The 17,132-nt window shown below is 44.3% G+C and overlaps 1 protein-coding gene across 1 annotated transcript; it reads right to left on the bottom strand.

Moving 5' to 3' along the window:
- Positions 463–8,640, bottom strand: LOC8057110 (transcriptional corepressor SEUSS). The gene is made up of 10 exons (XM_021461154.1): positions 8,300–8,640; positions 6,536–7,854; positions 6,318–6,437; positions 6,124–6,172; positions 5,832–6,046; positions 5,674–5,742; positions 5,467–5,561; positions 2,882–2,975; positions 2,578–2,647; positions 463–2,170 (listed from the first exon to the last, which is right to left on the bottom strand). Exons 2-10 carry the CDS (start codon positions 7,718–7,720, stop codon positions 1,251–1,253), a joined length of 2,817 nt encoding a protein of 938 aa, XP_021316829.1. The 5' UTR covers positions 7,721–7,854; positions 8,300–8,640; the 3' UTR covers positions 463–1,250.

The following is a 17,132-nucleotide window of genomic DNA, read 5'->3' as shown; positions in this document are numbered from 1 at the left end:
AGGATTTGCCCCACCTTGCTAGCAGAGCATAGCTGTGGTGTCCAGTTACGCTAGAAAATAGGAGGCGTGGGAAGCCCATGAAGGCGCATGGCCTTGATCACGTAACGCGAGGGGAAGGCTGAGAAATGTTATCCGGTTAATATCTGCCATGGTTAGGTCGGATATCTCTGAATTTTGAAACTTTTTTCCCGGATTCCCGATATCCCATACTTGACAGGTACTGATGATATTTTATTTGTTTTTTTTAAGTCTGGATGTCCGAATAACTACCCAAGTAGCTGACAGGTAGTGATGATATTACATCTGTTTTTAAAAAAAACTCTGAATGTTGAATAATTGTCCAAATAGCTATTTACATTCATTCAGCTGACGGTCCAATAAATATTTGTACTATTTTTATCCCTAAATATAAGCGCTCGAGCCCTCCCAATCATATAAAGCAAACGGCCTCCATAGTGGCACTTTGATCTTGCAAGTGGGAAAATTTATACAGATAAGCAGTGCAGCACAGTAAAGCTACAAAGAGAAATTCTCCACAAGGGAGGATAGAGGGGGACATCAGCACCAGTAGCTTTCCTAAGTTGAGACCGGTGGTAAATTACAGAGCATAAGATACATGTCATCCAACAAGGAGAAAAAAAAAAAGGCGAGGGACAACTTCATTTTCGTACCACAAAGCACAATAGGAGCTGATAGATGGTAGCAGGTGCAGGGAGACTCTTAATTCTTTCAGGGTATCTTTCTCTGGAGCAAGCAACAAGTGACGAGCACCCAGCTCAGACCGATTTTAGTGGCCTGGCTCTCTAGTCCACACTATGTGTCAACGATGACCATATGAATAGACAAAGGAAACACTAATCTAAGAGCTAATAGCCGCACATATACCTATTATAAAATGCTACAGCTACTTAACCTTTTTTTTCACAGCATTAAAGGGGTAAAGAGTGGACAAACAATGTGACACATGTGGAATTGCAACTCCCAGTAAAATGGACAAATGTTGTAAAACTGAGGGAGTAACACACAAGGAGATAGCTAAACAGCTAAACTGACAGTTACAGACTTACATGTACCAGCCGGGATGCTTTGCTATCGCTTATGGTACCCTTTCATGGCAGCATTAATGCAAAAGCCCAAACACTATTGGGCCAAGGGGAGGATTTGGCACCATAAATGTGGATGCTCCACACGCATTGCCAGCAAGGGCAGATGCATCATCACACTGAACTCTATGGCTTTCTGGTTGCTCTCTATTGTGAGGGTTTCCAGTCATATTGAATGTTATTGAAGCCGTTTGCTGATCTAAATCCGCCCAACAGCTGGTTTCCTATGTCATGCTGCTGCTGCTGTTGCTGGTGTAACTGACCCAGTTGCGATAGGTCATGTGCACCGTGATTCATTCCCATCCTAGCACCCATTGCCATCGGATTGTTTGCCATTGCTGTTCTCATCCCATGACCGAACCCACTCATGGCGCCAAATCCCATTCCTCCCATTCCTGAGTTATTCGTGACAGCATTGCCAACTAAGCAATTAACCCCATTAACACCATGGGTTAGTCCATTTGGTGTCTTCATCTCATTCCCCGAGTGACCAACACCATTCATCTGTGATGACATCAGATCTTGCAAGATCTTCTGAACCGAGCTTTGCGAGTCACTTTGCTCAGCCTCCTGAGGTCGAGTAGCAGGTGGCTGCATCGGAGGGATGCTTGATGATGTAGTTGGGGAGCTTAGTTGATTTGTATTTTGAGGAGCAGGCATCATGCTGTTATTGGATGTTGTCGGTGCTGGGGAAGGGAAAGAGGTAGATGGATTTGACTGTAGTGAGCTTGTAGAGTTCACCTTCGGAATAGCAGCATTGCCTCCATTATATGGACCACCATTAGTGCTGCTCATGGGATGATCTTGTCTAGAATTCATTGAATTTTGCAAGAGCCCAACAACTGACGGTGAAGGCGCGGATGTAGAAGGTGCACAACTGAGAGAATTATTTGATGTCACATCACCATTGGCAGAGGCAGAAGGCTGCACGCCAGCCATGGGAGCAGAATTTTGGCCACTCTGGGTTGAACTCTGGGGAATAGCCTGCTGCTCCTCAGTTTGCTGCTGCTGTGGTTGAAGAGTGCTGACCCCTGAAGGAGTCCTCCGCGGGAAGTTATGCAGGCTATCTGAAAAAAACAGAAACAGTGAATGTTAAAAAAGCATGAAAGCATACCATACAGCTAGAATCTATTCCATCCTAAATTATAGGTCGTTTTGACTTTTTTTTAGGTACGTAGCTTTTGCTATGCACCTAGATATATGCTGTCTAAATACATAGTAAAGAGCGCATGTGAAATACACCATAATGTGGCCAGTTACTGGTTCAGAATGGCACCTAATATGGTCAAACTCTCCTAATTTGAATTGCACAATTCATTACTATCCAACACCCCCCCCCCCCCCCCCCCAACACACACACACACACAAAAAAAAAAAAATCATTACTATCCAAAGCAGCACCAAAACATTTAATGGAAATATTGTAAAAGTATAGGATGAGATTGTCCTCACAAAAAATATCAAAACATCATACCAATGGGTCCAGATCCAGTCTGCCTGCTGTGATCAATCAAATCCTTCATACAGTTTACGACCTCGGCAATCTGGAGGAACCAGCATTAAGATGACAAGAATAAAAGTCAGCATCCTAAAATGAGCTCAATAAGATCAATAAGCTAACATGCAAAATAAAATAAAATGGAAATCATCATATGCAACAACTATTTATCAGAATCGTCATATGGACCAAATTCCAAATTCTGCAGACAATGCAATATTAACTTCAATTGGATAAACTAAGAACAAGCGCAAATATAAACCGTTCCAGATAAGGTTACCTGAAGGCAGCGAACATATCGTTTTGTGTACCCTAAATCATTTACTAAAGGAACCTCCAGTGCTTTGGCCAATTGACGGGCACATGCAACAAACCTAAAACACAAGATTAGGTTAAGAGAATTTGTACAGACAAAAAGTTTGAAAACTGTGATGACTTGGTGCAAGCAAAAAGTCAGCAAGAGAAGTATGTATGCAATTTATGAGCTACACGAAGAAGCCTGGATACCTCTACCCAGATATGACACAAGTTATGATTGTTGAAGCAAAAGATAATGACATCTTTTCTATCGCATGTAAATCCCAAATAAAAAACTCCACATTCTAGGTTTGTCCTTAGTCTTTTTTTTAACATTAAATACAGCAGAGGAGGCCTAGTCAAACTAAAGAAGTTTGACCAAGCTTATAGAGAAGATTGTCAGCATTTCTGACACCAAATAGGTATATACTATGGAAATATATTCCATAATGAATCTAATAATACATATTGGTAATACTTGTTATCATTTTGTACAAACTTGGTCGAACTTAAAATATTTTGACTTAGGACAAAACTAGAATGACAAGTTTTTTGGGATGGAGGTACTACGTCTGCTTGAGTTTACACACATAATATTTCAAATTCAACTAAAATGCTATCATTGGCATTCTCTATTTATTCCATAACACCATGATTTTCAACCAGAATCCCATTACTCCTTTCGTTCCAGCATCCACGATGTATTAATTTAATCCAATCCATTACAGTGTATCCAAATACCACAAGTCCACAAAGCAAATCTATCCAGGATGTAAGATGCTCCAAAATTAGGCATATAATTAATGATTAACAGAGTTATGCTTTCTTGTTTTAATACTGACTGAAAGCACGGCTGCCAGATATTAGTAAGTTACTATTCTTCATGCTGCATAAGCCTTTAGGTGAGTTGGTAAGTGCATTTTGAAAATATTACACAGAGAAAGTATGTTTACGCTCAACAAACTATCTTATTTTTTTGCGATTAGACTTGTTGCCCACCTGCAATTTCAGCACCTTTGTGCTGCTGCTACACTTGCACTTCACAGATCTTGCCATAATACTCCATTTTTCACTTGTATCCACATACCATCTAGTACATCATTAATTAAATAAGAGGTTCTTATTGTAGCTACCTACCTCTGTGCATTGCTTTCGCTGGAGTAAATACTAGTACTCAGTAGTCCAACAGACTAGTAAGGGCTATGGTAACTACTTTATAGTGTGTGGCAATATGGTACCAACTTAACAATGGAAGTTGACAATCATAAGAGTTATCAATGACACACTATATGGTGAGCCATTTAACCTTGGGTTGGGTTGAGAGTGCCTCATCCTATCCGAAGCACACAATATATTACCCTAACGAAGAGTGGAACTATTCTTGGAGCAGCTCCTGCAGCATAAAGTGGTGTGATGCCCAATTGTAAGCCGATGTCCCAGTAATGCTTGGAAGGGCTGCACACTTTCAGCGCAAATGCATTTACATACACGGGCATTGGGTAAGTTGCTAACAGTCACCTAGGTATGATTTCTACATTATGGACAGCTACCCTTCATATTCCAGTATCTATACACTTATACAGCCACTTGACATTTCAAATACTTTACTAGTACAATAATAATAGTCTAGAACCACTACGAATGTTCCATGCTAACTCCAGAAATAAATATATTAGTATGACAAGACCAGGGAATTGGGCTTATCTACTCTACCTTTGGATAGGGGGTGCCTGGCTGGATGCATCAACATTTCACAACAATGATAACACTATTCTGATCCAGAAGCTGGTTTGATGATGTTTAGACATATGTTAATTTGATCCTACGTATCAAAATATACTATTCCCTCCATTCCAAATTGCAAGTCGTTCTGGCTTTCTAAATACATACTCCCTCTGTCCCCCAATGTCCGTCGTTTTAGGCTTTTAGCTTTGTAAGAAGTGCATGAAAGATTCTCTGTACCTGGACTTAAACTGTGTACAGATGAATGGGAGACTAGTTGAATCTGGACATCCAAGCCATCTGCTAGAACGACACACAATGGGGGACGGAGGAAGTACCTTTTACCATGTACCTAGACATAATGTATATCTAGGTGCATAGCAAGCTATGTATCTAGAAAAGCCAAAACAACTTACAATTTGGAATGGAGGGAGTATATTATAATACTCCAAGATGAACATATAATTTCTGGGTGCAAGAATAAAAATCACCAGCACCCGCCACAATGACAATTTGCCCCACTAGTCCATTTGCTGCATGTCCTTGTGTTCCAAAGAGAAGGTGGAAGTTGAGGGTTTGAACACCCAAAACCTATATCACTAATATATCCTACAGTCAAGCTGAATACAATCTGAATCAATTGTTGTGTAGGCTAATGCAACTAGAGATACACGTAAATGAAGTCTAGAAGTAGTTCCACCCTTAAATCGACATCTTTACCAGGGCAGACACTGAGAGACTAAGTTTCAGAACCAAGATATGGATGTTTGTTATGGTGGAAAGCAATTTGATGGTAGCAAAGAAGCAAGAATGGAATGAAGTATGCAGCACGCATAATCTACTTACGAGTTGCAATTATTCTGCATGTCCTGAGCAGACAAACTCGTTGAGTTCTGGGAGGCAGCCTGGTACTTTTGTACAACCGCGCCAAGATTACTAACCTACATATAAAGTTCAGGATGCCAAAGTCTGTGAAAACTCTTGTTACCAAAATCCAAAACTGTGAACAAGAACTATGACCTGATGTGTCTATATTCCTCAAATACTTCTTACCTGTGGTATTATAGATCTCCGTGGAATAAGTTCTTCATGACGCCTAGCACAAAACTCCCAAGATGCAATCTTTAATATAGGAAACAAAATTTGTTTTAGCTTAAAAGGTACTAATTTGAAATAATATATAAAAAAACTAGAAAGCAGAACCACAATACCTTAAGGTCTGGATTAAAAACTATCCTTAGATGCCCCTCCCGTACGACACGCAATTGTTCAAAGACACTCTCTTGGATTGCTTTCGTGTAGTCCAAAATAATCTGGCCTGAGGTATTCTGGGACTCACGTGGCATGTCGATGTACAAAAGTTCTTCCAGTGTACCACTGGCGTATTTAATTTGGCATAATCGCGGTAGTACCTCAACCGTTGTTTCTGTCAAAAGCAATACATGATCAAAATAAAGCATGAGAGAATTAAGAGACAGCTTTGCCAAAGATTATGAACCTTACCAAAACCACGGCCAGGTTTCCGATTACAAATCTCACAGTGCCATACATCCTGAAAGATAAGAGCTGTATGAAAAAATCTAAAATAACTTCAAAGGCAAAGCTTTCAGATGCTAGACCATTCCCAGGTTCAATAATGAAGATTCAATTTTTTTTCTAAAAAAAACAAATATTCCATGGGAACAGGCACACTAGACCTGAGGGAAAACTCCAGTAGTTTGACGACCACTTCCATAAAGCGAGACACACCACCTCTTTTTAGCATTTGGAGCAAAATACTCATTGACAAAGTTTCTCCAGTACTCAATGTTGTTATCCTGAATCAGAACAAGTGAGATATACTATGTTGTCAGTACCTGGCCTTCGCTTGGAGCACTAAATTACTCCTTCAAACAAGACACAATAAAAAACTTACTTGTGGTCTGTTTTGTTGATGATACATGTAGTGAGTCAATCTCTTTGCACAGGTTCCTGGCTCATAAGGAGGCGACTTTCCTGGAGTTCTCATGTTCAGACTTTGTTGACGAAGTAACTGCTGCTGTTGCTGCTGTTGTTGATGCTGCTGTTGCTGTTGCTGCAACTGGTTTCTCTGCAAAGGCAAGTTCTTAAGAATCTGTTGTTGTTGCTGCTGCTGATGCTGTTGTTGCATATGCAGGATCCGTTGCTGCTGTAAGAGGGTCAGTTGAGCAGCCGCAGCAGCTTGAGGGTTTGCAATTGTGTTTGGTCCACCCATTGATACAAGGTCTGGACAATTTCGAATCTGCTTTGTCAGCTGCAACAAATGATGTTGTTGTTGCTGCTGTTGCTGCTGCTGCAAGAATGCTGATGGATCCGACGTCTGTTGCTCCATCTTGACTGAACTTAAACTCCTCATCATCTGGGCTTGCAGCTGTTGTGGCTCAAGTTTGACACTAGCACTTCGCATCATCTGGGCCCCAGGACCATTCTGGTCAGGTTGCCCCATCTGCTGCTCTGACTTGATGCTAACCATGCTTCCTCCATTCTCCAACTTCACTGTAGCCTGTGGCTGCTGGAGCTGCTGCGAATGTTGAGGTGGCAACTGTTGCTGGTTGTAAGACATTGGTAGCTGCTGGTGCTGCATATCCTGCACAGCATCCATCTGCTGCTGCTGCTGCTGCGAAGTCGCCTGCAGATTATCTGATCCCATCTGATTGCCCAAACTGACCTGTGAGGAAGATGGGAACGACAGAGCATCCGACCCTCCCGCACTAATGAAATCGCCACCACCATCCAGCCCAGCTCTCTGCTGGAGCGTACTCATCTGCATCCCACCACCCTGCATCGACCCTGGACCTTGCATAGGGCCACCACTCCCGAACGGCGGCCGGTTCAGCAGCGAGGAGACATTCGAGGCGCCTCCAAGCAGACCATTGCTGCCAAACTGCGTGCGCTGGGAGACAAGGGAGGAGAAGGGCGACTGCGAAGAAAGCATGCCACCGCCACCACCGCCGCCGCCGCCCATCATCCCCGGCTGGCCACCACCACTGAGCAGGGAAGAGTTTGTCCGGAGCAGCGACGCCGCCGCGCCGCCCACCGGCTGCCCAGGCCCCATCGGGTTCGGCGGGCCCGACGGCATCATCTTGGCAGTCGTCGTCCACCACTCGCACCAACCACTAGGTGGAGATCGTACTCACCTGGCCATCGTTTCACCCCCCAAACCAGCACGCCCGCGAGATCCGCGGGAATCTAGCAGGGACGTGTCCGGAGCATCCCCTGCGAGCAAAGTAGAGATTGCAAGTTAGCGAGCGACGCAAGTGTGGGATCTACGCCATTACACCCCCCACAGCGCAAATCTGCTAGGCGAGAACACGCTCGTCTCTCCCGCACCGCTCCCCGGAGTCGAGCGCTGCCAGTGCCAGCTGGGAAGGGCGGCAGCGCGAAGAAGCAGCGAGACGAGAGCGGAGTTTCCCTCCCCCCAAATCCACCCCCCGGCAACCAAGCAACGCAACACCCGCGAAATCCATCCACCCATGAACTCGCCCCCGAGCACCAGATAGCAACCAAATTGCAGCCACCCCGAGCGCACCAACACCCCCCGAGACGGCAAATTAAGCGAAATTAAGCCCCCCTCCCTCCCACGCCGTCGTCCGCAAACCACGCGACAGAACGCCGCCGCCGCAGCAGCAGCAGCAGCTCCACTGCCAACAAACAGACTCACCTGGCCGCAGCACGGGCCCGTTCCCCGTCGCACCGGAGCTCGGAATCCGGCGAATCGAGCGGCGCGCCGAGACAGTCGAGCCGCGGGGCGCCCGCCTTAGCACGCAGCAGCAGCCGGACGGCCCCGGCTCCCGGCTAGGGTTTAGGCCGCGGGAACTCGGCGGCGGCGGCACAGCAACAGCCTGGGCACCACCACCACCACCGGCCACCACAGCCAAAAGAATCCGTTGGCCTGGTTTTTGTTATCTCGCGATGGGATTTGGGGAGGAAGAGAGAAGCCGAAGAAGCGGCTGCCTACTAGCAGCAGCGAGAGGAGAGAGAAAGAGAAAGAGAGAGAGAGGAGAAAACGCAGCGACTTTGTCCCTCCCTCCCTGCGGACGTCAGAATTCCATTGGATTTGATTAAGAGCGGCGGCGGCCGCACCAGCACGGCACCCGCCCACCGGTGGCTGACGAGTGGGGCAGGAGGCTGCGCGGGGCCCGCGTGGAGGCGAGACGGGGGGGGGTGGCGGGTAGTGGGTGCGTGGGGGGAAGGGTGCGATTAGGAAGGCTGGATTTATTTATTTTTTTGCTGCTCGGGTTTTGTTTATTGTTATTAGTTTTTTAATATTCCTGTGTGCCGGGGTCGCGAAAGGAAGTCAGAAAGGAAGCAGGGAGGACCCCGACGCCGCTGGTATGGCAATTGGCAATGGTATGGCAGCAGGCAGGAGGGGACTCTGCCCTCCGGGTCTAGGTCTACTTTGTTTGTGTTCCAAGTAGTGTACTTTTTAGGGGTTTTTTTCCAAATAGTGTATTTTTTTTATGTTTTTTTATGCTAGACTTTGTTTAGATTAAAAAGGGTTTTGAATTTTGACACTGTAGCGCTTTTGTTTTTATTTAACAAATATTATAAACAATCATGGAGTAACTAGGTTTAAAAAATTCGTCTCGCAAATTTACAAGCAAATTGTGCAATTAGTTTTTGTTTTCATCTATATTTAATGTTTTATGCATGTGCCGTAAGATTTGATGTGACGGAAAATCTTGAAAAGTGTTTTGTTTTTGGGGTGAACTAAACAAGACCCTAGTTGTGAACTTCTTTGTGGTATACCACATGTTTGTTGGACAAGATTTGTAATCAGAGTGTTTTTTTCTGCGAATTGCGGTTGTTCTTTTTTTTACACAAGAGGCAACTTACTTGAGCCTTGTGGATTAGGTTATTACTAGGGCCTTGTTTTGATTATAATTGGCGTCAATTTTTTTTTCTTGGATCTAAGAGCCGGATACAGATCAATATCTTGAATTCTATCTCATATTTCTTTCTCGGATCTAAGAGCCGAATACGGATCAATGTGTAGATATTGATATATATATCTCACATTGATATCAGTTATGGTTATTGAGTATACTTATGGGTTTTTGTTCATCGGGTCCAGTTATATCTCTACAAAAATCTAAACGAGAATATGACAAGTGTACAAATAGTTGGTCAGACGTGAAAGCGAGGTTGTATAGTTTGACCAAGGTCAAGCGTGGCAAATAAGCGGATAGGTGGGCACATAGCTAGATCTCAACGAGGCCCGCATTGCAGAAGCAACATGGTGACATGTAGATATGAAAAAATTATAAAAAGTTAAGAGTTAAGCAGTATTAATTGCTAGATCGGACGCATATTACCTAACTAGAATGTATGCACATTGGTTTGTTTCGTTGAGTTTGGATATATCTCTATGAAAATCTTTTTTAGGAACATCTCTACTAAAAATCTACACAATATCGCAAGTATAGGGTAGAAGAATAGGTCAGTGCAAAAGAGAATAGGTGGTCAGACACGAAAGCAAAATTAAGTCGTGTAGTGTGGCAAAGGTCAAACATGGCAAGTAAGCGAATAGATAGGCATGGCAACAAGATACGACGAAATTGGTTAAAGATTGATGAGAGGGGTTAGCTAAGAAGATGATGTAGATAGAGCCGAGCACACAAGCCTTGCGCGAAGTGGGACAGAAATCTACGCCTAGGACCGGCCACTCAATGTATTGGCACTCGCTGCTAGTTGTGCTCTGATGGGCTGAGCCATCCGTTCTTAGAGAGAGGAAGTAGAGTTTTTAGGCCATAGCCTTAGCAGGCCTAGGCCCATATCCGCCACTGTACGCAAGTAGACCTCGATGAGTCTCGCTCTATAAGTCGAGAGGTGTTAATTGATAGATTTGACGGATATGACCTGTACAAAACTAGTGGCAACTTGTGGCTTTGTTTTTTTTCTTTTGTTTTATTTACGTTATTATAATATTGCTCTGTTTTTATATTCAAATCTTTGATTACTCTAAAGAGATGGATTGAAAGGTCCTAATATGGCTAGAGGGGGGGTGAATAGCCTATTTAAAAATTCTACAAACTCACTAGAGCAAGAGGTTAGTAAATAACAAAGCGAAGCTTTTTGCTCTAGCTCTAAAGGGGTGTTCGCAAGCCACCTATTCAACAATTCTAGTTGATATAATCTCTAGACACACAAGAGTTATGTCACTACTTACACTAGAGAGCTACATAAAGTTTCTATACAAGTAAGTAAGCTAGTCTAGTTTGCGGGAATGTAAAAGAGATGGTTTGATCTTTATACCGCCGCGTAGAGGGGATGAACCAATCAATAAAATGGAGTCCAATCACCGGGAGAAATCCAATGAACAATCACAATAGAGACACACAATTTTCTCCCGAGGTTCACGTGCTTGCCGGCACGCTACGTCCCCGTTGTGTAGACCAACACTTGGTGGTTCGGTGGCTAAGAGGTGTAGCACGAACCTCGTCCTCACTAGGACACCACAAGAGCCTACCCACAAGTGAGGTAGCTCAAAGACACGAGCAATCCACTAATGTTGCCTTTGGCTCTCTGCCGAGGTAGGCACAAACCTCTCACAATCACCGGGAGATGGCCACGAACAATCACCAACTCGTGCTAAAGCTCCTTCGCAGCTCCAAGCCGTCTAGGTGGCGGCAACCACCAAGAGTAACAAGCAAACCCGCTGCTCAACGATCACTAGTGCCACTAGATGCTCAAACTCTAAGCAAATGCAACTAGGATCTCTCCCAATCTCACTTTGGATGAACAAAACTTGAACAAGGTGAGTGGGATGTGTGGGAGTATGCTCACAAGGTGTATCAACAAGTTAAAGAGTCAAGACGGTGAGCAAGAACCGGCCAAGGCCGTTTTATAGAAGTCCCAACCTTGAACTAGCCGTTGGCAGTTTACCCCACAGTCTGCGTCCACACCGGACACGTCCTAGTTCACACCGGACGCATCCGGTATGAGCCAGACCAGCGTCCGGTGCTCCTGACCGTTAGAAAAGTAGTCGTTGCCTCTGACACTGACAGGGCACCGGACTCTACCTTTTTCAAGCACCAGACGGTCTCACGAGCGACCGGACGAAAACTCAAGAAGGGTCGCAAACTGACCCAACACCGGTCGTCACACCGGACGCACACACCGGACGCGTCCGGTGTGCACCGGACGAAAACTCAGGGAGCTTCGCACGAAGAAATTGCACCAGACGCTAACTCGGATGCGTCCGGTGTCTGACGCAAACTCAGAGAGTTTTCACCGAGAAGCGATCTCACCGGACGAAATACACCGGACTCCACGAGGTTACTGTTCTTGAGTCCGGTGCCTCAACTCGGACGCGTCCGACCTCATACCGGACGCGTCCGACCTGAACGCGCTGCACGAAAAGATCCTCAACTTCTTCCCTTGCTTCCATGTGCCAACACCAAAGTGTCTCCACACTTGTGCACGTGTGTTAGCATATTTCAAAAACAGTTTTCAAGGGTTAACTTAAAAAGCTCGCGAGGTCCTAATGCACATGCAAGGAATCCAATCACCTAGTGGCACTTAGACAACCGTTTTCACAGCGAGATTACCCCTCTTAATAGTACGGCTATCTATCCTAAATGTGATCACACCCTCTATGGTGTCTTGATCACCAAAACCAAAACTCTAAGCAATAACCTTGCCTTGAACTCCATAGGGTTTTGTTTTTCTCTTTCTTCTTTTCCAAGTTGAGCACTTGATCATCTCGTGGTCATCACCATCATCACCATGATCATCACTTGCTCCATCACTTGGCATGTACCAACCTCATTAAGTCTACACACACTTAGTATAGAGGTTAGCATTAGGGTTTCATCAATTATCCAAAACCAAACTAGGGCTTTCACGGATACAACTAATTAAGTAGTCATATTGTGGGGGTATAAACCCCTATACCCTCATGGGCCTATATGGGCCGCACCATCAGAGGTGGCTCGGCCCACAGGATGAAGACGTGCGGCGCACGACTAGTCGGCGTGCACCGCAAGGCTACAAGATATTGTATCAAATAGGATACTTTGCTTGTAACTCTGTCCCTTCACGATATATAAGGAGGGGCAGGGGTCCCTTAGAGGACACATCATACATCAGATTCTCTCAACACAAATCAATACAACCAGACGTAGGACGTAGGTATTACGCCAACTCGGCGGCCGAACCTGGATAAAAAGCTTGTCCGTGTCTTGCGTCACCATCGAGTTCGTAGTTTGCGCACCGTTAACCGATAAACTACTACCGTGGGTATACCCCAAGGTAGACTGCCGACTAGCTTTCGTCGACAGTGGCGCGCCAGGTAGGGGGTGTGCGTACAGCTCTCCCGACGAACAAGATGACCATCATCCCCGACTTCGCGGCCATGGCGGGCGACTTCACGTTCACCGTCAGCTTCAACAACTTCACCGCCATGACCACAGAGGAGGTGTAGATCCGATCTGCGCCAACCACTTCTTCACCGACGTCGGCTGCAGCTCCAACCACGCTGGCTACGGCTTCGACCACACCAGCAACGTCTCCGACCACGCCGACAACGCGTCGCCGCTTCTCTGCTACAAAGGGAGGCAGATCGACGACACCGACCTGCTCAGGCTATCGACCAAGTTGTTTGGACTACTTGCTCTGACCACGACTCGCAATAATAATCGCCGCGAAGAACGGCGCTACGACAACCGCGACCACCGACATGACAGCAAGTCAAAAAGCTCGAGGGCCAGACAATTCTGTCACCTCCGACCAGACTTTTGTCCAAAGATAAGTTCACTTCAAATATTTTATTTATTTTTGGCATAATATTTTTATTATCCTTCAAAACAACTTTTTGGTTAGCCGACTATTTTTTTCTCCTACACGAGTTTTCCAGAGCCGGTACTGTCTCCGACTCCTCCCTACACGTGCATGAGATCCGTCCTCTGCGTTTCGGGTGGTCGGCAGTAGCTCTCAGGCGAGGCTGGCAATCCCACGCGTGTCTAGGTTCCGCACCTCATGCTGATTGTTGCCTAGACCAGAGCTGGTACAGGCTCTAGGATGAATTAACTACTTGTGCTAATTTTATAACAAAAAATCCAAAACTTATCTCAGTACTGATTTTTTATCTAAAGTTTATTTATACATCATGTACTACCTATTCTTTATATTTATTTTTCAGGAGTTTGGCCCAGTCGACAAGCTACGCTCGGGGACTCGTCGACTATTCCCTACGCTGTGCTCGGGGACTGCTTCGACCACCGAGCACGTTTACGTTCCCAACCACGCTCGAGGACTTGTCGACTACTCTCTATGTTGTGCTCGAAGACTGTGCCGACCACCGAGCACGTTTACGTTCCCAACCACGCTCGGGGACTTGTCCACCGGTTCCTACGCCGTGCTCGGGGACTGTGCCGACCACCGAGCACTATACGCTCGGGGACTGGTCGACCAGCTCACCAATTTGAGAGTTTGGGGACTGCACCGACCACCGAGCACTATACGCTCGGGGACTGGTCGACCAGCCCACCAATTTGAGAATTCGGGGACTATACCGACCACCGAGCGTTATATGCTCGGGGACTGGTCGATTAGTCTATTCAATTGCAGACGAGCATGATATGCTCGGGGACTGGTAAATTCAATTTTTTAGACCTTGCTACAAGGCTCATACTTTGCCTTCCAGCAAGCTCGGGGACTACATCGGTACGATGCATCTGGCGATGCATCTCAGTTTTAGAATTTCTATGATTTTCTTTTTAGACCCTGGCACCACGTGCCTACGTCACCTACTACCAGGCTCGGGGACTAAGTGGGCACACTTCACCTTGCGGTGAATATGCTTGCTTTTTTGAGGTCTATACTTTTTAGAAAAGTAAAGTGAGCACACTTCACCAGGAAAGAAATCTTTTTTAATTAAGAGCACCATGCATTCTTCGAACAACCTGCTTCTTCGATGTCAATGTTGATCAACTGTCTTTTGAGTTGGTCAAAATACCGTTGCAACTGTTTGGGCGACTTTCCTACTTATTGAAGACGTCAAGCCTCACTGATCGAAGAAGCTCAAGACGGCGTGTTACATCACAATACATGGTGCTCGGGGACAGCTGTGGGGGTATAAACCCCTATACCCTCATGGGCCTATATGGGCCGCACCATCAGAGGTGGCTCGGCCCACAGGATGAAGACGTGCGGCGCACGACTAGTCGGCGTGCACCGCAAGGCTACAAGATATTGTACCAAATAGGATACTTTGCTTGTAACTCTGTCCCTTCACGATATATAAGGAGGGGCAGGGGTCCCCTAGAGGACACATCATACATCAGATTCTCTCAACACAAATCAATACAACCAGACGCAGGACGTAGGTATTACGCCAACTCGGCGGCCGAACCTAGATAAAAAGCTTGTCCGTCACCATCGAGTTCGTAGTTTGCGCACCGTCAACCGATAAACTACTACCGTGGATATACCCCAAGGTAGACTGCCGACTAGCTTTCGTCGACACATATCTCAAGGGAGAAAATAGCTTTGGAGTAGCTTAGAGCAGGTACAATAATGAGTTTATAGCCAAGCTAATGCTGATGTTGAGGAGAGAAGAGAGGAGAGAGATGATAGCTTGACTCTTATCTAAGCACCAAACTGGGCACAGATACATAGGTGACGGTGGGGCCCGAATAGTAAGTGTTGTGAAAAGGAATAGAAAAGAGAAAATATTTTAGAGATAAATATAAGACAATTTATTGTATAATTTGGCTCATCACTTGATTTATAGCCAAACACTTGACTTTATTACTGACCTTGCTCTTATGTACCTTTGAGCTGAAACGTGTTCAACCTTGTTTAGATGCACCCAAAAACCTAAAACTTTACAAGATTTCCCATCATATCGAATCTTGCGGTACATGCATGGAACATTAAATATAAATAAAAAAGATAACTAATTGCACAGTTTACCTGTAAATCACGAGACGAATCTTTTAAGCATAGTTACTCTATGATTGGATAATGTTTTTCAAATAAAAACGAAAGTGCTACGGTGTCAAAATAAAAAAAAATTGATCTCCGCACCTCAAGATGAGTTCCGGCCGTATGATGTGGCAGCTTTAATTACAATTAATTAAATTGAAACACAGAGCCCGGTAGCATGGGCAACTTATTCATTTACCAGTATTTTTCTTTTATAAAAAAATAATAAACAGTACTCCCTCCGTCCATGAAAGAGTCAATTTCTAGAGTTGTTCTAAGTCAAACTTTTAAACTTTGCTTAATTTTTTAGAAAAAATGCTAAGATTTATAATATCAAATTAATATTATTAGATTCATCATAGAATATATTTTCATATAATGTGTATTTTATATTATAGATGTTGTTACTCTTTTTTATAAAGTTCGTTAAATTTTAAAAAGTTTGACTGGCACGGTAGGAATTGAAAAGTAAACAGGTGTTCTTCGGCTCGCCAGCCGCAGCCACTGCCGCTGGGCCACCTCCCCTCGCGTAGTCGTGAGGATTGGCTGGTGGTGCAGTGCAGAGGAATTCTCATTCGTCGACCAGCCAGTAGCCAGTGGCCAGTGCCCAATCCCATCGCGAATTCTCCTCCCCGTTGGGCAGTTCGCTGTCTAGGGGGCCTTGTTTAGTTTCAAAAAATTTTGCAAAATTTTTCAGATTTCCCGTCACATCGAATCTTTACACGCATGTATGAAGTATTAAATATAGACGAAAATAAAAACTAATTGTACAGTTTGGTCGAAATTGACGAGATGAATCTTTTGACCTTAGTTAGTCTATGATTGGATAATATTTGTCAAATACAAACAAAAGTGTCACTATTCAAATTTTGCAAAAGATTTTGGAAGTAAACAGGGCCGATTGAAGATGAAAATTTTTCGAGTGTCATATCGGATATGTCAGAAGAATGTCGGGAGGGGTTTTTAGAAATTAATTAAAAAACAAATTACATAACTCGTCAGGAAACTGCAAGACGAATCTATTAAGTATAATTAATCTGTCATTAGCACATGTGGGTTACTGTAGCACTTAAGGCTAATCATGGACTAACTAGGCTTAAAAGATTCGTCTCGCGATTTTCAGCCAAACTGTGTAATTAGTTTATTTTTTATCTACATTTAATGTTTCATGCATGTGTCCAAAGATTCGATGGGATGGATGAAATTTTTTAGGTGAGGAACTAAACAGGGCACTGTAGCAATTTCGTTTTTTATGACAAATATTGTTCAATTATAGGCTAACTAGGCTAAAAAAATTCATCTCGCAATTTACAGGCAAACTGTATAATTAGTTTTTGTTTTTGACTATGTTTAATGCTTCATGCATGTGCCGCAAGATTTGATGTGACGAGAAATCTTGAAAAGTTTTTGGTTTTTGGGGTGAACTAAACAAGAGCTTCGAATTTTTTTGGATTTTCGGTACTTTAACACTATTATTTTTATTTTACAATTATTATTTAATTATAAACTAACTAGATTTAAAAGATTTATCTCGTGGTTTGCAAGTAAATTGTATAATTATTTTT

The sequence above is a fragment of the Sorghum bicolor genome, chromosome 5 (genome assembly GCF_000003195.3).
Source record: "Sorghum bicolor cultivar BTx623 chromosome 5, Sorghum_bicolor_NCBIv3, whole genome shotgun sequence".
Lineage (NCBI taxonomy): Eukaryota > Viridiplantae > Streptophyta > Magnoliopsida > Poales > Poaceae > Sorghum > Sorghum bicolor.
This window is presented reverse-complemented; position numbering and strand designations above follow the sequence as displayed.

Excerpts from the sequence above, each read along its gene's own strand:
- LOC8057110 (XM_021461154.1), bottom strand. The coding sequence starts at position 7,720 with ATGATGCCGTCGGGCCCGCCGAACCCGATGGGGCCTGGGCAGCCGGTG. Across the intron at positions 6,438-6,535 it reads ATCAACAAAACAGACCACAA|GATAACAACATTGAGTACTG; the intron begins GTAAGTTTTTTA and ends GTTCTGATTCAG. Across the intron at positions 6,173-6,317 it reads CTACTGGAGTTTTCCCTCAG|GATGTATGGCACTGTGAGAT; the intron begins GTCTAGTGTGCC and ends CTTATCTTTCAG.